Source organism: Erythrolamprus reginae, chromosome Z, assembly GCF_031021105.1.
Source record: "Erythrolamprus reginae isolate rEryReg1 chromosome Z, rEryReg1.hap1, whole genome shotgun sequence".
NCBI classification, from domain to species: Eukaryota; Metazoa; Chordata; class Lepidosauria; order Squamata; family Dipsadidae; genus Erythrolamprus; species Erythrolamprus reginae.
In genome coordinates this window covers 142122675-142147292 of record NC_091963.1, presented here as the reverse complement: position 1 = coordinate 142147292, position 24618 = coordinate 142122675, and the positions used below count along the sequence as shown (strand labels likewise).

Here is a 24618-nt window from a genome sequence, read left to right as displayed (position 1 = left end):
ATGTACTAATTATTTGGAAATCAAGACAACAGACTTCCATAAATCTGTTGACAGCTAAATCTGAATTTGCAGCATTATCTGAAGAAGGTTGTGAGTTGTCATGGTGTGAACAATTGTTAATGATCTACATGTAAGTTTTTTAAAACCTATTACTGTATATGAAAATCCACAGACCTGTATGTACTTAACTGAAGCAGAAAATTTTAAAGCGAGAACAAGATATATTGCTGTAAAATACCAGAATGTGGAATAGTTAATTCAAAATGAAAAAAAATCAAACAGTTACATAGAATCTGAGTTTAATACTGCTGATGGATTAACGAAACCATTGTATGATGTCAAACACAATAGAATGATGAATGAACTCTGTATTAGTATATTTTAATATTAGAAGGGATATCAGGATAAAAACCTGAACTAATATTACAAGTACAGTAGAAGTAAAGTGAATGCTGAGTCATGGTGCTTCAGCAGAATGATGCAATCTGTTCTATTATCTGATTGGTCAGTACATATATATAATGTAATATACCTTTTGTGTGGTGTATTACAGATAGACAGAGACTGAAACAAAGACTGAGAGATGTGGAGTAGGCATATAACTATTGGGTTAAAAATCCCCTCAATAACTGTGTGTTAATAAGATGTTGTTGTGCAGGTGAGATTAGGGGTAGAAAGAGGAGTAGAAATAGGGATATAGAAATTCAGAATTAGGTCTTTTTCTCCTGCAGAACTATACTAGCTCCTAAATCCTTACCACATACAATTCAAGTTGCTGGTTAGAACCATTAAATCCCTAAATATTTCTGGGCCAAGTGAAAGATGAGGTTGCTTTCTTCAATATATCTTTTCTCAGTAAGTCAGATTGGTGAGAATGGTCCAGATTTAATCTTAGTAGAGCAGAATTAGACATCATCCAATGCTCCGGAATCATAGTGACATTATGATTATACAAGCCACCATTGTAGTCATCACAGATAAGACTACGTTCTCTGGGAAGCTGAAAAGCAGTTTTCCAACATCATATTTTCAGATGGCCCTCCACAATTCCAAGAACAATTTCCAAGACTTTCATTGGTAAAGGAGGGCAACAGCCCATGGGCCTTTCCCCCCCAGCCTAGCACCTTATCTGATAAACCAATGTTGCTATCCATTTATCAAAATTGTGGATAGGGATATTTATTTGGATTGTCCTATATCTCAAAAAATGATTAGAGAGAATATTGGAATATCTTTAAGGGGGAAAATATATCCTTCGTGTTATTCCTTAGAGTTTTTAAAAATTATTACCAGCATCTCAAAACACACAAAAGATAATAAACATTTGGCATGACATGTACCAAAAATGCTTTAATTTCATAAGTAATGTAAAATAAACATTTTCTTTCTTTTTGGCAGGGATGGGAGCTTTTTGCGAAGCTGATGGGCTGCAGGATTTAAACCCATTCATGTGTTCCTTTAGTAATTCTATCATTAAAATATTTTTAGTATAACAAAATAAATGAATAACAAAGTTGGAAGAGATCTTACAGTCCAATACCCATACTGTTACATCACGACTCCGGAGGTTGGTCAAACAGTAGACATTTATTGTAACAGTAAGACAGGAAACAATCACCAAACAAGTATCTTCCGAATGGGGGCAACGGCTAATCCGTTGCCCTATTTATACTCTTAAAAATGGCGGGCTTTTCCCAACAGACAGTCATTTAACTTTCGCGGCTATTTTCCAAATAGCCGCGTCTTAACCAATCACTGAATTTCTAGCATTATTTTTAAAAGAACACAACACATACCACTTAAGACAAATGGTTGTCCAAACTTTTCCTAAAAGTGGGCACGTCATTCAACTGATTAATTGTTCTAATTGGTAGGAAATTTCTTCTTAGCTCAAGCTTGCTTCTCTCCTTCTCTAGTTTGCATCCATTACTTGTCATACTTCATTTCGGTGCATTGAGAAATAAGTTGACCTCCTCTTCTTTGTGGAAGCTCTTTATACATTGGAAAATTGTTACTATATTACTCCTAATCTTTTTTCATTAAATTAGACATACCCAATCCCAGCGATCCTTCTTGTTTTAGCTTTCAGTTCCTTAATGTCAAATTGAAAAAAAATCTATATGCTGAAAATGTTGTGAGTGGTCTACGACCAGCTCAATTAGTCACAGATTTTGAGGAGGATGAACCAGGTCCGTCTTGGAACCCTAGGCCAGTGCTCTTGACAGCTGAGTCAGAGAGTGTGAGAGAGGGAAAATTGGAACCTGAGAAACCTGGGGAATCACCAGACTGTAGAAACTCCAATTATGGTAATGTCTGACATTGGGGACCAGGAGTCCTTATTAGATACCAGGGTAAGAAGGTCACAAAGCAGACAGGAATATCATTATGGGAAAACTCCAAAAAGATGAATATCTCTATGGAAGAAAGTCTAGACATTGAATATCTCTAGGAAACGGTTGGCCGCACCCAGACTGTATATAAGTGAGGATTTATGGGGAAAGGGCATGGAGAATCAGCATTTGTAATGGTGAGGTCCTAGATCTGGGGTTACAGAAATGCTTTGCTGGAAAACTGCTGTTATCCATTCATCATGCAAAGATGCAGCTGTCTGAGGAAAACATGAAGATTTGTGAGTGTGTGTTTAAAGGACATTAGAACAATTAAGAATGCCTTAATTGGATTTGGCTCCTGGCCTGCAGCCCGCTCCTTATCTATTAAACAACTTGAGCAGAAATACTGCCAGACTGACTTTGTTTTGTACAAATCATTTTTAAATATCAATGTGTTAAATTCGAATTTTCTGAGAGTGGGTGCTCCTTTGTTTAGATCCAACTAGGCCCAAGCAGAACAAAAAGCAAACTAATCAAATTACATTAAAAGGATCTGGTGTTAAAATCAATTTCATTTTTTCTTTAGTTGCTCATTATTCAGATTGGGTTTCAGATTAGGTCCCCTAAACTTTGTGGCTTTTCTCTGTATTTCTTTCTGGAATATCAACATTTTTTTAATATTGGTGATCAAAACCATATCTTCTTCCTCATTAGCTATTGCCTACTATACTGATTAGGACTCAGAAACATTAACATTTCAAAAAACAGATTTAATCTTCTACATTCTTAAGTAAACTTCACAGAACTATTGTTCTAAATATCCTATTAATGGTGATAGAAGAAAAAAGGCAAAAACTCAAACTGAGTTGGGGGAATTATATGCTGTAAGCAACCAATTAGATAATATTCAAAGGGTATGGTGTTTAAATCAGTTTCATTTTTTTGTTAGATGTTCCTTCTTATTCAGATTAGGTCTCAGCACAATGATATAGCATTTGGGGGAAAATATACAGAGCAGTAATCCTGCTGCTGAAGCCAAAATGGAGAAGATCTCCACAGCAACCATGTATTTTCCCTTGGTACTCAAATAGGTGGGAACAAATGACACCCAGACACTGCAAAAGACCAACATGCTGAAGGTGATAAATTTGGCCTCATTAAATGTGTCAGGCAAATTTCTAGCTGGGAAGGCCACAGTAAAACTGATAGCAGTCAAGAATCCCAAAAAGCCAAGGACAAGATAAAACATTGTGGTGGAACCTTCATTACATTGTAAAACAATTTCTTCAGCTATGGAGTGCATGTCAGAATCTTGGAAGGGAGGAGAAATTATAAGCCACACCACACAAATGCAGAATTGTGTCAGGGAGCAAGATAGAACAATAGAGATAGCCAGCCTTTTCCCCACCCATTTTCTCATATTGGAGCCAGGCTTGGTGGCCATGAAAGCAAGGACCACTATGATTGTTTTCCCCAATATACAAGAAAGAGCTACAGAGAAGATGACACCAAAAGCAGTTTGTCGCAAAAGACATTTCATTTGGATAGGTTGTCCAATGAAGAGCAAACTGCAAAGGAAAGAGAGCAGGAGAGCAACAAGAAGGCTATAAGTAAGGTTCCTATTATTGGCTTTCACAATAGGTGTGTCCTGATATTTCATGAATATCCTGAGCACCACAGCTGAGATGACAGAAAATGAGACTGCAATCACCGCCAAAGATATCCCTAGAGGTTCTTGATACGTTAAGTAAATTATCCTTTTTGGAAGGCAACTATCGTTATCCTTGTTTGGATATTGATCCTCTGGACAACGGAAACAGTCATCTAAGTCTGAAAAAGAAAGCATGCAAAGAAACATTACTGTTTTGAAGCATTTTCCTTTTATTTTCATTTGCACTAATTATAGTATTCTGTAGACTTAATTAGTTCACAATTTGATTAGTGGAATGACCTTTATATGGTGTTGCTCCTGAAGACCATTTCAAAAGCTCAAATATGAAACCACTTCACCTCTACAGCTCTCCATTTCAAAACCATAGTTTGATCTGTAGTGCAGTGGATCTGCACTTAATTCACATATTTCTGTTCCTCCTGCATGAGCTGTATTGGTTTCTGGTGATTTACTCTATGTAATTTGAGATTCTAGTTATCACTATTAAAAGCTTATTGCCTATCACATTATTGGGCAAAGCATGTGAGACATTTACTCCTTTCAGTGGTCCAAGAAAGTACATCTATAGTATGCAGATAATTTAGTTGAAAAAAAAAAGATGAACAGCTTTTTTTTACAGAATTATAGATTCATTGAAGATGAGTGTGACAAGGAATGGCTGGGAGGGGAGGGGCCAAGTGAAGCACCCCTTGTCATGAGTAATATTGAGTTGGCCATGCCCACCCAGTCACATAACCATCAAACCTCGTCTATTGAGTCACAGGACAATGAAGCCACACCCACTCAGTCATGACTGCCAAGACACTCTCACCCAGTCACATGACCATCAAGCCACTCCCACAAAATTAAGCCATGCCCAAAAATTTAAATTATCCCATGTTAGGTTTCACTTAAAAATTAAAGACAGGTGCTTTTTTCCCAGAAATCTTTGCTCATTATTTTTGGAAGTAACGGAAATTTTGCATTGGTAGTTTTTTTCCAAGTTTGTTTTTTTTCTATTTGTTTTTGCATCGTCTTCTATCTGGATTATTCATTAAGTGATTGATTCATTCTGGAATATATATGGTTGCCTATCTCATATAATAAACCTATGTGGCTTATCACAAAGTTTGGAAACACAAATAATAATTTAAAAAATCACTCTTGCCAACAGGTTCCAGATAAATCAGATTCCTGAGTCAACCCCCATTCTAGACTAATACTTTAGGGTACAATAAGATTTTCAAAACCTGCTACAACAATAAAAAGGTAGGGATAATTCAGAAGGAAATGTATTGGAAAAGGATGGACACTACAGACCAGATTCAACTATGAACTCCCAGATGACAATACTTCTTCTTCTTCTTCTTCTTCTTCTTCTTCTTCTTCTTCTTCTTCTTCTTCTTATTATTATTATTATTATTATTATTATTATTATTATTATTATTAATTAGATTTATATGCTGCCCCTCTCCGCAGACTCAGACCGGCTCACAGCAGTGATAAAACAGTATACAATAACAAATCTAATATTAAGTCTAAAATAACAATTTTACATTAAAAACCTAAAAAAAACCTTATATAAAAACATACACACAAACATTCCATACATAAAACTACATAGGCAAGGGGAGATGTCTCAGTTCCCCCATGCCTGACGGCAAAGGTGGGTTTTAGGAAGTTTACGAAAGGCAAGGAGGGTGGGGGAAGTCCTAATCTCCGGGGGGAGCTGGTTCCAGAGGGTTGGGGCCACCACAGAGAAGGCTCTTTCCCTGGATCATGCCAGTTGACATTGCTTAGTCAACGGGACCCGGAGAAGGCCAACTCTGTGGGACCTAACCGCCCCCTGGGATTCATGCGGCAGAAGGCGGTCTCACAGATATTCTGGTCCGATGCCATGAAGGACTTTATAATTCATAACCAACACTTTGAATTGTGACCGGAAACTGATCAGCAACCAATGCAGACTGCGGTGTGTTGTTGTAACATGGGCATACCTAGGGAAGCCCATGATTGCTCTCACAGCTGCATTCTGCATGATCTGAAGTTTCCGAACACTCTTCAAAGGTCGCCCCATGTAGAGAGCATTATAATAGTCGAGCCTCGAGGTGATGAGGGCATGAGTGACTGTGAGCAATGACTCCCAGTCGAAGTAGGGCCGCAACTGGTGCAAACCTGGGCAAACGCCCCTCTTGCCACAGCTGAAAGATGTTTCTCTAATGTGAGCTGTGGATCGAGGAGGACACCCAAGTTGCGGACCCTCTCTGAGGGGGTTACTAATTCCCCACCCCTCAGGGTGATGGACGGACAGATAGAATTGTCCTTGGGAGGCAAAACCCACAGCCACTCCATCTTATCAGGGTTGAGTTTGAGTCTGTTGACACCCATCCAGACCCCAACAGCCTCCAGACACCGGCACATCACTTCCACTGCTTCGTTGACTGGACATGGGGTGGAGATGTACAACTAGGTATCATCGACATACTGATGATACCTCACCCTATGCCCTTGGATGATCTCACCCAGCAGCTTCATGTAGATGTTAAATATTAGGGGGTAGAGGACTGACCCTTGAGGCACCACACAAGGAAGAGACCTAGAGGTCGACCTCTGACACCCCACTAACACCAACTGCGACTGACCGGAGAGGTAGGAGGAGAACCACTGAAGAACAATGCCTCCCACTCCCAACCCCTCCAGTGGGCGCACAAGGATACCATGGTCGATGGTATCGACAGCCGCTGAGAGGTCAAGAAGCCCTGTCCCGGGCCCGACAGAGATCATCTATCAACATGTCCAAAGTAGTTTCCATGCTGTAACTGGGCCTGAAATCTGGCTGTTGAGGGCCTAGATAATTGGCTTCTTCCAAGGACCACTGGAGTGCCACCACCTTCTCAACAACCTTCCCCATAAAGGGAAGGTTTGAGACTGGACAATAGTTATTAAGTATGGCTGGGTCCAGGGAAGGGTTCCTGAGGAGGGGGCGCACAAGTGCCTCCTTGTACAGAGCCGGAAAGGACCCCCTCCCCAAAGAAGCGTTGACAATCTCCTGGACCCAGCTCCTTGTCACCTCCCTGCTGGCTGAAACCAGTCAGGAGGGATACGGATCCAGTAAGCAGGTGGCGGAACTCACAGCTCCAATGGCCTTGTCCACTTCATCAGGTGTCACCAGATTAAACTTTTCCCAGACAGGTGGACAATTACTGGCCCCAGTCGCCTCAACTGACTCATGGTCAGTCGATTCTGATATCCAATTGGAGTTGAGGTCCGCCCGGATCTGAGCAATTTTATCAGTGAAAAATGTGTTAAAATCCTCGTCACTACTCTGCAAGGGCTCCCCAACTCCCCCCTGGTTGAGAAGGGAGCAGGTCACCCTAAACAGAGTGGCCAGGCGAGATTCTGCTGATGCAACCAAGGCAGCATGATACGCGCATCTTGCCGCTTTGAGCGCCACTTTGTAAGTCTTAATATGAGCTCTTTCAAATGTTCGATCGGATTCGGACTTACTCTTCCTCCATCGCTCCTCTAGACGTCTCTTCTGTCATTTCAACTCCCAGAGCTCCTCATTGAACCATGGAGCTCTACGGGGTCTAGTGCCATGGAGAGGTCGCAATGGTGCAATCCGGTCAAGAGCCTCCGCTTCAGCCTTGTTCCAAGCCTCAGCAAGAGACTCTGCCAAACTGTGGACGAGTGTATCTGGAATAACCCCAAGCGCCTCTGAAAGCCCTCTGGGTCCCTCAGGCATCTGGGACGGAACCTCCTAGTCGGTTCCGCCTCCCTGCAGGGAAGGATTGGAGCCAGGAAGTCGAGCCGCAATAGAAAATGGTCTGACCATGGCAAAGGTAACACTTCTAAACCCCTTAGTCTCAGACCATTACTCAGCTGCTCAGAGAGGAATACTATGTCGGGTGCATTTAACACAAAAAATCTGTAGCATTCCTACCTATTGGACTTATTTAGAACAGATACCATTCAAGAAAGGTGAACTCATCTATAAATTGGGTCAGTGACATCCAGGGATTTAAGGGGCTGCCAGAAAGAATGGGGGGCAATGTATTTTCCAAAACACCAGAAGGCAAAACAGGAAGCAACCTAAAACTAAGGAGAAACTTTCTGACAGAGAGAACCAATATAGGTGCAGAAATATTTCAGTCATAATTTCAGATATAAAATAGCCATTTGTGTAATCCAACCTGCATATCGTTCAAAATGGTAATTAGTGTTATGACCATTGTTTCCTTCAAGGTGTACGGCCATGCGGCCTCGTGCCCAACAGGAAACTTTCACGCAGCATTTCCCAAAAGTGTGCAATAATGATGCAAAGGGTGGGGAGGAAGGAAACATGACAGCTCTGGCAACACGAGGCTTTGACTTGGATGGCAGCTTCTGCTCTTGCTAGAGCCTAGCCAGCAATGCCCCTCAGCTGTCTGATTGGCAGCAAGCTGAACCAATCACGGTTCCTCCTCTACGCAGAAAGGAGGCACTTGGAGAAGGGGCGGGAGGTTAGAAGGGACTTTCAGATGGAAGGTAAAGGGGGTGAAAATGCGGTCTTTCTCCAAGCGGAGCTGCTTCAGGTGACTGTGGCTTTCTCTCCTGCTTAGAAATATTCCTCTATGTTAGCCAGGAAAGCTTGACTGAATCGAGTGCAAAGATGAATGCATTGCTTCATAAGTTGTTACTGAAGATCCCCTCAAAAGCGGAAGCTCTGCCAGACAAAATTTAGTCTGGATGCTACTGAGCAATTGATAACATCTTGAATAAAAGGTAATAGTTCAGTTCCGAATAATCATGGTTTTGTAGAGCTATTTTAGTATGAGTTCAAATGTGATTTAGGAACTGAAACTGCCTCAGTTACTGTTGTGGTCTTTATTGGAAAATGAGCTAAGAATACAATCCTGTTCATCTTCTCAGTCTGTGAAGAGCTTCTAGTTACTGTTAAATATATAATATTAAATCTGCTCTCAAACACCCATCGTCAAAGCATTTCTTTCATTTTATCTCTAACAGTAGAGTCAACAACAAGTGTTAGAAAAATATATGCATGGAAAATTCCTGGCACATTTCATGCCAGGAATGAAGTTCAAATTGAAGGCAATTTTACTTTTTAAATGTTAATACTTTTCACATCTGATGGATATGTCTAAGCACATATAAGTCATATGATTAAGATTTGCTATTCATTTGGTTTAAAGTAGATACCTCAAACTGGAATGACATTTTTTCTTGCATGACTCTTAATGTACAAGAATGGTCAAAATGGTATTATATTTCTGTCTATATTTAATTTTATACATAAATATTGAGATATTTTTATGCTGAATCAGATACAAGTAACAATTAAAATCAACTTGTCAATTTTTCAATTTGTGTAAATATGAATGTAAAGAAATTATGAACCGTAGGAATCAGCAAATGTATGATACTTTAGTGACTAGGTTAATAGTTAGCAAAATATTTGGTATATTCCACTGCTAGTTGTAGCCTTCCGTTAAAATGAAAGTTTCTGTGAATATAGTATACTAGTTGGGAGCAAATATATCTCTTAAATCTATTATTTCCACTCATAAATTAGTTTGGTTAACAAATAAGATATAAACAAGCTTAACATGGTTTCTTCCCTTGCACATCGGCTGATCTAAGTTTGCCTATTTGTAGTCTTCTGTTCTTTAAATTATTGTTCATGCTAATTTCAATTGCAATCTTTGTACAGTATGCTAGTGATGTCAATAACTAGGAAACCAGCATAATAGAACAACATAATGGGAAGGGACCTTATTCTGCCCAGCACCGAGCCAAAATAAGTATGAAGCAAGTTGTCTTGGGTGACATCTGTGAAAAAAAAATCAGGTGCTCAGACAAGAAAATGTGCCATTCAGACACTTTACTTTTCCGCCCACACCGAAAAAATAAATAGAGGTAACATTGGTTATGACTGATGTGGCTGATTATGGAATAACTTATTAAGCTGGACTTTTGCAACTTGATGTACAAAATAAGCTGGATTATAGACATTCCCTCCTTCCTTCCTTCCTTCCTTCCTTCCTTCCTTCCTTCCTTCCTTCCTTCCTTCCTTCCTTCCCTCCCTCCCTCCCTCCCTCCTTCCTTCCCTCCCTCCCTCATTCCTTCCTCCCTTCCTTCCTTCCCATTCCCTCCTGCAAGTGCTAAGAATCTTAGTTTTACAACTATTGCAGCAGGAGTCAAAATTCAGATGCTTGGGAACTGACATAATTTTAAACATATATTTATAATGTTTCAGGCTGATGTGATCACCTTGTGAGGCCTCCTGACAAGCAAAGTCAATCCAAATTCACATAACAACCTCCCTGAGTCCCATTGGGATTAGACGGCATAGAAGTCAAATTAAATAAATACTAATGTAACAACTACAGTGATTCACTTAACAAATGTAGCAAGAGAAGTTTCAATATAGGGCAAAACTCACTTAACAAATGTCTCATTTAGCAAGAAATGTTTTGAGATCAATTGTAGTCATAACTCCAGGACTTCTTTGCTTACCCAGTTGGTCAGCTATCTTCCCTTCTGGACATGGTTTACAGTCATAGCAGCAAAATAATTTCCCTTCCACTTTTATCTTGCTATGGCCAAGAGGACATTTCTTGTTACAGATGGAAAGAGGCAAAGTCTGCTCAATAAATAAAACCAAAATATACAAAGAATTTATTTCTTGTGATTGTTCTTTTCATTAACTTTATACCCACAAACTCTTCATATTTTATTGTTTATGCCTTACATGCATTTACTATGGTTGTTTCTATATAAATATTTTGCGGTTTCTGTGTGTGAATGGTTGTGAAATTGACTGAATGAATGACTGAAGGATAAGCAAGCTGGGATGAAGGTTGGTGCCCCCTCTTCTGAGTGCATAGACAGAAGCAGAAGCAATTATAACCGCTGGCTTGGTATGGATGAGAGGTATGGCTTGCCATAGAGGAGAGAGGCCTGTGGGGTGGAGAGGTGATCTCTGGGAGACAAGAGAGCCAGAGGATTATGGTCATGACTGGAAGAGACAGATATGGCAGGAACTGGGAGGAGGATAGGCCGCTCATGGAGAACTAGGACTCGCTGCCTTAGAGCGATTTCTTGTTCTGGCCCCCCGGATTCATATTTACTCATTCATTCATTCATTCATTCATTCATTCATTCATTCATTCATTCATTCATTCGATTTCAAGGCTGCCCTTCTCCAGTGGACTCAGGGTGGCTTACACAATAAAATCAATACAAAAGTACAAAATGTAACAAACCCAATATAAAATCTTATCTAAAACCCCGAAACAATTAAAACCATTAATCTAAAATCCAACCACAATCATTCACTGATACTGTCAGCTAGAGCAAGGTGCCAATGCTCAATGGCCCCTGGCCTGTCAGCAAAGATGTGTTATTAGAGCCTTATGAAAGGCCAGGAGGGTGGGTGTGGTGCAAATTTCTGGGGGGAGTTGATTCCAAAGGGCTGGAGATTCCATAGAGAAGGCCCTTACCCTAGGCCCTGCCAGGCAACATTGCTTGACTGACGGGACCTGGAGGAGGCTGACTGTCGGCTCTAACCAGCCACTGGGATACATGAGATATTAGGTGGCTCCATAAGTAATCTGGTCCTAGGCCATATAGGGCTTTATAGGTAATAACCAACACTTTAAATTGCATTCGGAGACCAATTGGTAGCTAATGCAGCTCACGGAATGATGATGAAACATGAATATACTTGGTAAGCATTTTTGACTAACTGCAGTCTCTGAATGGTCTTTAAAAGTAGCTCCACGTAGAAAGCATTGCAGTAATCGAGCCGTGAGGTGAAGAGGGCATGAGTGACTGTGAGAAGATACTCCCTGTTCAAATAGGGCTGCAACAGGTGGACCTGTGCAAGCATGCCACAGCTTAGAGATTTGTTCTAGGCTCAGCTGTGGATCAAGGAGGACTTCCAAGTTGTGGTCCCTCCCTGAGGGGGATAAAGATTACCCCCTCCCCCCGGGTGATGGAAGGGCAGATGGAAGTGTCTCTGGGAGGCAAAATCCATAGCCACTCCATCTTGTTGGGGTTGAGTTTGAACCTGTTTACACCCATCCAGACCCTCACAGCCTCCAGGCACCTGCACATCACCTCCACTGCTTCATTGAATCGACATGGGGTAGAAATATACAGCTGGATGTCATCAGTGTTGGTAACTCACCCTGTGTTATTGAATGATGTCATTCAGAAGTTTTATGTAGATATTAAACAACCGGGGGGAGAGAACTGACCCCTGAGGTACCACATAAAGGAGGGGCTTAGGAACTGATCTCTGACCCTCTGCTAACATATACAGTAGAGCTGGTGGTAGGGGATATCAGGTCTCAGGCTGCTGCTGTTGAATGCCAGGTTGATAATCAAAAAATCCTCCTGATCCAGAATTTACTCTTGGAGGAGGGGGCTGGCATGGCATGCATAACTGAGACCTGGCCAGGAGGAGAGTGTTCCCTTTCAGAGATGTGCTCATCAACAGCTGCAACACTGGGGAAGGGGTGGAGAGGTGGCCATTATTGTCCAAAAGAGACTTAGCCATTGCAGGATCCCTGCTCCCAAAATTGTCAGGTGTGAATCTTTTCTTGTGAGGTTGGACTCAGGGGTTCAGCTGGGTTTTTTGCTAATGTACCTGCATCCCACCTACATTGCAACGTTCCTGCCTGTGCTGCAAGAGGCAGTAGCCAGCCTTGTGTGGAGTTCCCAAGACTTATGGTTCTAGGAGACTTCAATTTACCATCACTCGGTGAATCGTCAGATGTGACAGAGGAGTTAATGGCTTCCATGGCAATCGTGGACCTGATCCAGATAATACAAGATCTGACCCACAGAGGGGGTAATACACTCATCTTAGTTTTTCTCTTGGGACAATGGAATAATGATCTGGTTTTAACGGATATAGATACCTTTCGCTTGTCATGGTCAGATCATTTCCTTGGCTGGATTTTAAGAAACCAATCCCTCACCACAGGTAAGTGGTTCTGCCCCAGATGCCTAATGGACCCAGAAGGGTTCCAGAGGGAGCTTGGAGAAATACCTGACTCTCTTAACTACAATCCAGCTGAGTCCCTGGCAGTGTTCCCTCTAATTTTTTTGGGGGGTGGGCGGAAAAGTATAGTGTCTGAGCGGCAGTCCCTTTGGGACTGGGCGGCACAGAAATAAAAAAAATAAAAAATAAATAAATAAATAAATAAATAAATAAATAAATGAATGAATGAATAAATAAATAAATAAATAAGCAAACAAACAAATAAAAAACCCACCCTGTTTTGCCTCAGAGAATTTCAAAATAAAATACTGTACTGTGTGTCTATAACAGTGAGCTCATAATAGGGCAACTCTATCAATATCAAAATGCCACTTAAATAGTTGAGCTAGTTTCAAACTAGATTTTGATTTTCTTTCTCTCTTCCTTACTCCCATTCTTTTTCTTTCTCTTTTTCTTCCTCTCTTTTTTCTATCTGTTTCTCTCTCTTCCTCTCTTCCTCTCTCTCTCCTTCCCTCTCACTTTTTCCCTCTCAGCTTCTGGGCAGGTTTGGAAAACTCTGAGTTGATGATGATTTTTAAGTGAGCAATTGCTCACTGCTCAGCTTAGAGGGAACTATGGTCCCTGGTGGCTGCCTGGAACAAGGCATCTTTGGCAGCTCTGGACCAGATTGCACCTCTCTGCAGTGATGGATCTAGGAGAGCTGCTTGGTTAACTAAGGAGCTCCAGGAGATGTAATACCAGAAGAGACTTCTAGAGTGACACTGGAGAACCAGTAAATCTGAATCTGACCAAACACTGTTAAGAGCCTTTATTAGGACTTATCTAGTGGTGATATGGACAGCAAAATGTGAGCATTTTTCCACACGTATCGTGTCTGCAGATTAATGCTGAGCCACTCCTTTTCAGGTGACCCACTCCCTTTTTAATGTGGAGGGAGTGGAAGAGCCCCTACAGAGTACAGTTGAGGAGTTTTTTCAGTTTCTGGTGGACAAAATCACTCAGATTCAAATAGAACTTGACTCTGATTGGGCAGTGTCAACTGAGATGACAGAGGTAGGTCTTAGTCCTATTGCATGGGATGGATTTGAGTCTATGACTCCTGAGGATTGGACAAGATATGGGAGCAATTAGTGCCTCCACTTGCTTATTGGGTCTGAGCCCCTCCTGGCTGGTTTTGGCCAGCAGGGAGGTGATACGAGGCTGGTTCCAGGTTGTGATCAATGTCTCCTTGAGTGAGGAATCTTTCCCGCAGCTGCTAAAGGAGGTGGTTGTAAGGCCCCTCCTAAAAAAGTCTTCCTTGGATCCAGCTGAACTGAAAAACTTTTGCCCAGTCTCCAACTTGCCCTTTGTGGGCAAGGTTGTGGAGAAATTAATGGCGCTCCAACTCTTGTGGTCATTGGAGGAAGCAGATTATCTAGACCAATTTCAATCAGGCTTCAGGCCCAGCTACAGCACAGAAACTACTTTGGTCATGCTGATGGATGATCTCTGGCAAGCCTGGGATAGGGGGTATTCCTCTATCCTGGTGCTTCTTGATGTCTCAGCAGCTTTCAATACCATTGACCATGGTATCCTTCTGCAAGTAGGAGGCACCATGTTATGGTGGTTCTCCTGCTATCTCTCTGTCCATTCACAGTGTTTGTGGGAGGACAGAGGTTGACCCTCAGGCCCCTACTTTGTGGGATGCCACAGGGATCAGTCCTCTCTCCTTTCCTATTCAATATCTACATGAAACCGCTGAGTGAGATCATCCACCAGCATGGGGTGAGGTATATGCTGATGATACCCAGCTTTATATCTCTACCCCATGTCAATTCAGTGAAGCAGTGGATATGAGGTGCCAGTGCCTGGAGGCTGTGAAGTTATGGGTTTGGGTTAACAGACTCAAGCTCAACCCCAACAAGACCAAGTGGCTGTGATTGATGCCTCCAAAGGACTATACCAACTGTCTGTCTTTGGTCCTGGAGGGGAAACAATAAACTGGCTCACAATTTGAGTATCTTGCCACTGGAGATTTGTATCCTCACCACCTTACCAGCTTTCCACAAAGCCATAAATATCTCACTCTTCTGGCAGGCCTAGGGCATTGATCAAATGAGATACTATCTATATCAGGCCATGAATGAAGAATGATAGTGAGAATGTGTATGTTTTAGTAGGATTTTGTAATTAATGTTTTATGTTGCTTTTATGATTTTTTTTTACTTGTTCAAAGCCACCCAGAGACCTCCAGGAGTTGGGCAGCATATAAGTACAACTAATAAATAAATAAATATGTAATCCAAACATCCAGGTTGTATTTTGCAGTTTTCTCCCTGATGAAAACTCCCTACTGTATCTTTAATTGCTTATTTCATATCTATTACATTTATCAATTAATTAATTTTTTCCAATAATTTCATTCTAATGATTAGTTTAGGGCCATACACCAGAAGCTAATGTGAGAAAGTCTTTAAATCTGGATCCCTTGTTGAGGTCTCATTTTATTGTTGGTGTCAAATTAAATATCTAAATGTCTTTGAACAGGCTTGATTAAAGAAATGAGTGCTGTAAAATGAAAAGGGAAAAATGAGACACATACCTGGTTAAACACTTGAGGCCAAACAGCTTCCTTAGAAGAAATGGTGAGTAGCTTGTCTGAGGAAGCTAGGGGATCAGTCTTTCCAATTTGGACTTTCAGAAAGGACTTGTTTGAAAATGTGATCCAACTGAAAATATCAAATCCAGTTTCTAACTCCCCATTGGAGCCAAAAGAAACATGTTCTCCAGCATTGTTATTAAAGGAGACTTGTTGCAAAAAATGGTGGAGCTGAATGAAAAAGAAGAAAGAAAGAAAAAAACCTACCAGGACACTTTTCAGGAATATTTAAAAGGGAAGTGAAATTTTCAATTTGTTTCTTTCAATTTGGTCTAAACAAACATTGCAAAAAACAGTGAAGCTGAATAAAGAAGAAGAAAGAGAGAGAGAAAAATGCCAGGAAACATATCAGGACTCTTTGAAGGGGATGTGAAAATTTCAGTTTGCTTCTTTCAATTTTTGACCTAAACAAACTTGAAATGTCCTTCATGTGATTCATTGACAAATTAGCTAATCACTTGGAGTACTACTATTCCTATTTTCACAAGATTTCTTATTATTTTTCTTATTATTATATATTATAATAAATTATTTAATATTAATATCATAATATTAATAATATTAATATTATAATATAATTTTTAAATTGTATTAAATAATAAATATTATAATAATATATTATTATTATTATTATTATTATTATTATTATTATTATTATTATTATTATTATTATTACCTTTGAATCTTAATGTCTAAGGAGATTTTAGGTCATCCAAGCATTAGTTGTCCCATGTATATATATATACGACAACTTGGATGATCTAATATATTTACTCTCCTGTTAGTTTGTCCAATATATGTGGCTGGGCAGATTTTACATGGTATTTGATAAACTCTCTAGTTTTCTAGCTGGATATTGTCTTTGGGGTTTCTTAGGATGTTGGCTATTTTTTTAACTGTACCAAAGGCTGTCTTGATGTTGTGTTTGCGGAGAATTTTGCTGATTTTATCTGTGGTGCCTTTGATGTAAGGGAGGAGGGCGATGCCGTTGTCCTGTTCTTTGTCTTGGTTCTTGGGGGGTGTCTCTTTTTGGATTAAATTGGTGATTGCTTCTCTTTGGAATCCATTGGAAATTAATTCATTTGTGGGACTGTGTAATTCAGTTTCCAGGTGGTCTTTGTCAGCTAGGCGATTGGTTCTGGAGATGCGGGTCTTGGGTCCAGCCCCATATATTGGACAAACTAACAGGAGAGTAAATGCACGTGCTGCAGAACATAACAATGCATTAAGAAAAAAAGAAAAAACTTCCTCCCTTCTCCAACACTTCAAAACTACAGGACATGAAATTGATTTTAACAGAACTAAATTAATTTCCAAAACAGAACACTACAGCAAAAGAATAATCAGGAAAGCCATCGAGATAAAAAAAACCATCCCCAAAATATGAACAAGCGTGATGATACCTCCCGCCTACCAGACATCTGGAAACCAGCCCTCATTAACAAACGTATCGTATCCCAGACATACAAACTGAAACCAGACTCAGAATACACATTGCAAAACAACTAAGTAGTCTGCAAGCTCCAACTACTCAGGATATCACTCCCAATCCACAAACATCAACTAATCAGCATACCTCAGTTACATCAATGACCCCAGGTGTTACCCCACTGACTCACCAGGAAGTTTCAACACAGCATGCAGCTGCTAAGCCATCAAACCACACCCACCCACCAGTATTTATAGAGGGAATGCAGCTCAGGTCTCGATGTGTTCGTCCTAGAACAAGGACAGAAGCACCAGCCTGAAGATGAAAAGAGTGGGACCTCGTCGAAACGTCACCAGAAATCTCTGAAAGAAACCCAAATATGCCAAGGCCGTCATACCTGTACCCATGAAAATCTACAATATATAATAAATTCAGCAAAAAAATATGTGACACATATAGATAGAATTGTTGGCTATCAATAAAATTAACTGCCTTGGAAATGGCCCTGGGTTGGGCCAAGAGGCAAATAAGGAGCTGTGATGTTCCTTCAATACACCAGGGTGATTCGAGACAAAAATATGTAACCCTTCCCTGGTGCATAGCTGAAGGGATTGTATACTGTAGCCTAGAGGATAATTCTCTGCCTTACAAGGCAAAGGTTGCAGGTTCAAGTCCCAGTGGGTATGGTTAGCTGATGAGACCAAAATAAGGCTGAAATAGATCTATCCCAGTCTCCCTTAATTTTTAAATTCAGCAAAAAAACATGTGACACATATAGATAGAATTGTCGGCTATCAATAAAATTAACTGCCTTGGAAATGGCCCTGGGTTGGGCCAAAAGGCAAATAAGGAGCTGTGCTGTTCCTTCAATACATCAGGGTGATTTGACACAAAAATATGTAACCCTTCCCTGGTGCAGAGCTGAAGGGATTGGATACTGTAGCCTAGAGCATAATTCTCTGCCTTACAAGGCAAAGGTTGCAGGTTCAAGTCCCAGTGAGTATGGCTAGTTGATGAGGCCAAAATAAGGCCGAAATAGATCTATCCTAGTCTCCCTTAATTTTCAAATTCAGCAAAAAAAAAAACATGTGACATACATACCCACACACACACATACATATATGCAATGCAACTAGACTTGAAGATGTTTTGTTTCCCATCCAAGAATCTTTTTCTGTTCTTAATTAAACAAAAAACTTTCAAGGAAAAACAAAGAAAGTTCAGTTACCCTTTGAAAAAGCACTTTTGGGACCTTGAATCTTAGTAACTCCAAAATTTAGCTGATGGGGAATAATAATGCAATTCAGTAACTAAGTAGTTTTCATTTTTCTACATTTACTGTCAAATATAACGAATTGAACAAGATCCTGTCCATATCATTTTAGACCTAAAATAAAGATGGTATGTTACATATTCCTAACTGTCCCTACATTTAAGCATTACATTTACGTTTATTTTTTATTTTATTTCATATGAAAGGATCAAGTACTTCCATATAGCTTTCAAAACTATCTAAACACTTAAAACAAAACAAAAACCCTATTTCCTATTATTTTTAAAATATTTTTATTAAATCTATACATAAAAAAGAAAAAAGTGTAACAAATAAACATACATTTGCACATTTTTTTGTACGTACATATTTACAAATGTAGTTAATAATTGCTTATAAATCATTCTATCTAAATATATTCTTTTAGAAGACATTTCAACGTGGTTGTCAACCATCCTGTTGACTCTTATATTCTACAACCTATCGATAAAGTATATATCTCAAATGTGTCTTATTCACGTTTATAAGTTTATTCTAAGTGGTTTTGTATGCTAAACAGACAAGTTTATTTAATTATAGTATTCAGGATATTTCTTCAGGATTCTATATTCATTTGTTAACTGGTGTATTGGTGTAATGAGTCCACTGTAGCTGATTATCATTATTAGATTGTTTTTCGGTTCATGTGGGGGAAAAAATAACCAATATGTTTATGTTTATATTGTCTCAGGTTTTGTTTGGTTTTGAGGTTTTATATATTTGTTTTGGTCAAGCCATCTGTCCCATTATAAAATTTGAATTTGTTATTATCTTTAAGCTCCAATGACATTCTTGTCATTTCCACACATTCCAGTACTTTGATTATAAAATTTATGGTTGATGGGGTTGTTTCTTTTTTCCAGTTTTTTGAGTATAGCATTCTGGCTACCATTATGATGTATAAGATTAAATACCTATACTCTTTCTTAAAATTTTCTCTAATGATGCCCAAAAGGAAAAGCTCCAGTTTCAAAGAAAGAGTTTGTAATACAGTATTATTTGTTCTAAACAGTTTCTAATTTTTAACCAGAAGTTTTTGTCATTGGGGCAGGTGATAGTAGGTTCTTATGTCTATCATTGTAATTTCCCCCCCAATTTTTCATCACACAACATTACTTGCCAAGAAGCAGTTCTACATTAAAAACTGTCAGATATAACGGATCAAATAAGATCCTGCATATACCATCTTAGTCTTGTCTGTATGTTACATATTGCTAACTGTCTCTACATTTAAGCATTAGCTTTATATTTATTTTTTCTTTCATATGAAAGTATGAAGTAATTTCATATAACTTTCAAAACTATTTGAAAAGCATTATAATAGTTAAAACAAAAACAAAACCCCAATTCCTCTTTTTATTTGTAATTTTTTCATTACACAACATTACTTGCCAAGGTGATTGGAGAAACAGCTTCCATCTCCTCTCATCCATTTTTCGATGCCCTTTGATTTGGGAAGACCGTATTGCCTTCAGAGCATGTGCCACAGCATAGACTGCATTGTAAATGCTGTAACTATGTCCACCCAGAGTGATCTCAAAGACAGAATTAGGAAGAGTCTGAAGGTTCTCTTTTCCAGTGCAGATCCTTTCAGTGTTCTCATCTGTAATATCACTGGAAAATGAGCATTCAAATGCATCTTTCCAGAAATCCCTTACAAATCCATCATCTTTTTCTAAATTTGGATTTCTTTTCTGTATAAATTGTTGGAACCCGGTCAGCTCCTTTGAATGAATTGCAAAGGAAAGAGCACCATGGAGAAAATCAATGGTCAACTGTCTTTGCATCAGAATGGATGTGAATTCCATCTGGGCTGTCATGATCCAAACTTTGGCCGTTCTCTCATTTGAAATATTGTCATAATTGAAAACATTGATAATTAGTCTCAAAACCAGCATGCCCGTAATTTCCATACTCAAGATGACTGCAGTGACGGTACTCTCCATAATCACTTTGTATAGTTTTTCTCCATTTTCCATCATTTTATCAGCTTCGCTACCATACATCATTTGTGGTGAACATTCTATAAAGTCAAAGCAGATTCCTCTCTTTGAAAACATGGAAAGCCTCTTTTGAATGAATCTGTCTCTATCTTCCTCATATAGTGAAACTAATCCAACCCAGATCCATCCAAAATGCAACAATAAGTGCAGTATTGCTTTAAATTGATGGGTTTCATCTGGGAACATCCATTTGACAAACATTGCTGTTTCAGTATTCACCAATGGAGCTGATCCATATGAGATCTAAATGGAAAAGGTCAGAAGAACATAGGAATAAAGTGTGTCTTCCAAAATAAAATAAATAAGAAGCAAAGCATGTGTGTTTATTTAACCCAATGTCTGGTTTGAGTGGGATACCAAAACAGAATGACTAAAAATTAGTTTTACACGACATCTACAATTTTGCTCAAGAAGAAAAAAGGGACAATCTTTTCAAGATAGTCTTCATGTCTTATGATGGAATCGTGGCCTTGCCTCAAGTTTTCCATCTGAATTACCCAACTTTTGAAAGTAATAAATAATTGGTGAACTTCACATATTGATCCATTTTTGTGTCTCACCTGGGGAAATTTGTAGTTGCATAGAGTAATTGCCATGCTGAGACAAGTGTTACTACGGGCTCCTCCGATGACAACTACTGTGTTGGTTTGGTCGTTGCATTTGTAGTTGGGTATAAATTTATTTTTTGTAGATAGAAATTCCATTGCTAATTGGTAAGTTGCACTTTCCATAGCAGAGTCAGTAGCAATATGAAAACCAAGGCTAACATTGGGTAAAATCCCAGAATGTTCATTGATCTCCATTACAGCAAATGCCAGAGCCAATGTGTGCTGGTAATTATGAATGACAAACCTTCAGCGAGAGTTAGAAATTATGTCAATATATTTCTCATTCAGAATTGGACAAATGTTTTAATGTACACATATAAATTATAATACATATATAAACTACTGCTTATTTTTTGTTCTGGACATCTGCAATTTGGTCACTAACAAATAGATTGTACCAACAAGGAAACACTGAATTAGTTTTGTTTACTTAATATTGAGCTAAGGCAGCATTTAGTCAGACCCCATTTGAAATAATATGTTCGGTTCTGCAGATGTCACTTTTAAAAATGTATCAATAAGATTGAGCAAGTTCAGATTAAGGGAACCATAATCAATTTCCAGAGGAACTAGTGGATTAGTTATCAGTAACTATTAGTCATATATAAATTAATGCTTATTGTTTGTTCTGGATATCTGCAATTTGGTCACTTACAAATAGACCTAGATTGTACCAACAAGGAAACACTGAGAAATGTTAGAGGAACTGAATATATTTAACCTACAGTCCAGAAGGAAAGGGGGGGTACATGACTGAAAACCTTTAAATGAATTAAAGAGTGCATATAAAGTTCTAGAAGGCAGTATTCTCTACATTAATTAAAACATAACAACATGGGAGCATAATCTCAAAGTGACAGGAGAGAAGTTCAAAACTAATTTTATTATTTCATAAAAAGATTAGGGGAACTACTCAAGACTCATTTATACCGCCAGGCATGGGGGAGTTGAGATAGCTCTTCCCCCTAGGCCATTACAAGTTATGCATGGTATGTTTGTGTGTATGTTTGGTTTTATAATAGGGTTTTTAGTTGTTTTTTATTATTGCATTGTACATGTTGTGTTTATTATTGTTGTTAGCCACCCCGAGTCTGCAGAGAGGGGTGGCATACAAATCCAATAAATAATAATAATAATAATAATAATAATAATAATAATAATTATTATTATTATTATTATTTAATTATTAACTATGACTAATTTGCAGATGAGCTAGTGGACCAGCTATTAGTAATTGAGTTTAAACTTGCTGGGAATAAATATATGTCTATCCTCAGACAAAACATTTTTGCAATCAGTTTTCTATGTCTCTTATTTGATTTCAATATTAGCTCTATCTTTCAAGAGAAGGAAGACAGTTTCTTTTCACACCCTAGATATATAATAGGCTAACATGTGCACTAAGGGGTTTCTCATTTCATATCAACATGAAATGGATGACAAAAAAGTTCAAGATTAGCCAGAGAGCTTTCCAATATGTAGATTAGACAAACTTTTTAAACTTTCAACAAGGGACTTTGTTAAAAGAAGGAAATTTATTGAGGAGAATGAAATTCATATATTTTATAAATAAAACTAATAATATTCATCCCAATTTGAACTGATTAAGTCTTTTTAAGCTCTAGGAAAAAAGGACTAAATAAAGTCATTGGAACAGATCGTAGCAACTGACTAACAACTAATACCTTTAAAATAAGCATAAAGCTGACAGAAAATACAGCTTTTAGGTGACAATTAGGGGGAACAGGGGGTGTGGTATGAGGAGGAGGAGAAGTAGTCAGCTACTTACAGGTACTGATCAAGGACTTCAGAAGAAGGAAGGCTTTCAAAAGTGATCTTACTTGTAAGAAAAAGAACCTGATGAATAATAGCAGCAATGATTAAATCTCCAGACTGGTAATATTTATGAACAATTGGAAGAGGACTACTAAATTTGCAGGTGGAGCGAGGAGAAATGCTCATCATAGTTGGGGGGAAAAGTAAAACTAAAGTTCTGAATACAATAAAATCATTGTAATAAGTAGTCATTGTCAATATCAAACAGCAACTCCTATGTTATAATTCAACCAACTCATTAAAGTTAAGATAATGAATTTTATATAAAGTTAATGGAATAATAGAGCTAGAAGGGATTTTGGTCTTCTAATGAAGTATCCCACCTGAAACATAAATCTTTCTTCTTCCTACATTCATATCCATATTTCTAAGCAGATATTAATAGAGTGCAATGTCTTAATCCAAGGTCATCATTTTTACAGTGTTTGCTGGAATTCCCTTAAGATTTGGAGAAGAAGGCACAATAAGTATCCTTAATTACTAATCAGTACCATTCTTCGCAATACTGCTTTGAGAAATATTAGAAAGAAACATGTTTATCATAACTCAATAGGCCCTGCTGCACTGCTATGAACCTTTAGAGAATGTGAAGAACAAATGGGGAAATGAGAATTCATATTCACAGAAGAAAACAAAACACAACTATAGAACAGAGTATGGAAATGCATCTGTTGAAATCATTTTTCTCAACAATTTTGTTTAACACCTAATACTTAGCTGCACATAACAATTCATTAAAAAAAAACAATCTTACATTTTTCTGGTTTTAAAGCTTACTGATGAAATTGTAAAGCACTCAAAGTTTCTCTCTGAAGGAGATGGGAAAATGTGTGTAACAACCCAAAAAATAAATAACTAAACAAACAAAGTGTTGAGGTCTGGTACAGAAGAATAGTGGGGTATGTTTAGTAACAACAGCTCTTTATTAATATACATGAGAACTCCAGAAAAAGTCCAGCCAATGACTCCTGTTTTTTTGTGAAAATTTTATTTTTTTTCTCCACCATACACAAATTCATTATATCGTATATTTTGGTGCATAAGACACACCTTTTTACCTCAAAAAAGTGTGTCAAAAACTGGGTGCATCATATACATCAAACATTACATGGGGGGAGTTGGGCGATGGCAGCAATGGTGACAATGGATGGAATTAGCTGATTCTGCCTGAGAAAGAGATGCTGCCACCATTCCTTCTCGCTGTGGTCAGCAAAGGCTTTCCCGTAGCCCAGTGCTGGTGACTTCTCATGGAGTTTGGCAGCGGCGGCTGGCTTCCACCACAGCCGCCAAAACATAAGAAAGCTGCTGCTGATGATGATGATTGTAATTTCTGCTTCTCTGGCATGCAAGCTTCAGCCCCTGCCCCTTGCAGCTGAGCCAGTCCTCAACCACCCCAACATGGATGTCCATTTTGTGGTTCAAACTGATGCCAGAGACATGGTAGTTGGAGCAGAATTATTTCAATCAAGTGCTGATGGAGTCTTACAACCCTGAGCTGACACTTCCCAGAAATTGATGGAAACTGAGAGGAGGGGGGTCTTTTGGGGAAAAAAATAAGCTTTTTCTCTCCAGTGGGCCTTACTGACCTGGAGGCATTTCCTGGAAGGCACCATACCTCCTTTCAAAGTGTGGAAGGATCATAAAAACCTAGAAGCTTTGAAGACTCCTAGGAAACTATCTCTTAAGCAGGCCCACTGGGCTCAGCATTTTAACTGATTTAATTTCTTCTTGCAATACCTACCTAGGGGGAAGAACTTTATGGTTGATGCCTGGTCTAGGTAGCCCCAATATGACAACACCT

At 38.9% G+C, this 24618-nt stretch overlaps 1 protein-coding gene across 1 annotated transcript; it reads right to left on the bottom strand.

Moving 5' to 3' along the window:
- Window positions 1-1570: 1570 nt before the first annotated feature.
- LOC139154244 (vomeronasal type-2 receptor 26-like) lies at window positions 1571-22943 on the bottom strand. Its single transcript, XM_070728672.1, has 6 exons — window positions 22771-22943; window positions 20934-21225; window positions 19759-20616; window positions 15573-15800; window positions 10498-10624; window positions 1571-4160 (listed from the first exon to the last, which is right to left on the bottom strand). Exons 1-6 carry the CDS (start codon window positions 22941-22943, stop codon window positions 3265-3267), a joined length of 2574 nt encoding a protein of 857 aa, XP_070584773.1. The 3' UTR covers window positions 1571-3264.
- Window positions 22944-24618: the final 1675 nt, after the last annotated feature.

Bases quoted from the DNA above. Each gene is read 5' to 3' on its own strand.
- LOC139154244 (XM_070728672.1), bottom strand. From the start codon at position 22,943: ATGAGCATTTCTCCTCGCTCCACCTGCAAATTTAGTAGTCCTCTTCCA. The intron at 10,625-15,572 runs GTATGTGTCTCA...TTTATTGAGCAG, and splicing joins GGCCTCAAGTGTTTAACCAG to ACTTTGCCTCTTTCCATCTG. The intron at 4,161-10,497 runs GTAAGCAAAGAA...TTTCTTTTTCAG, and splicing joins GAAGATAGCTGACCAACTGG to ACTTAGATGACTGTTTCCGT.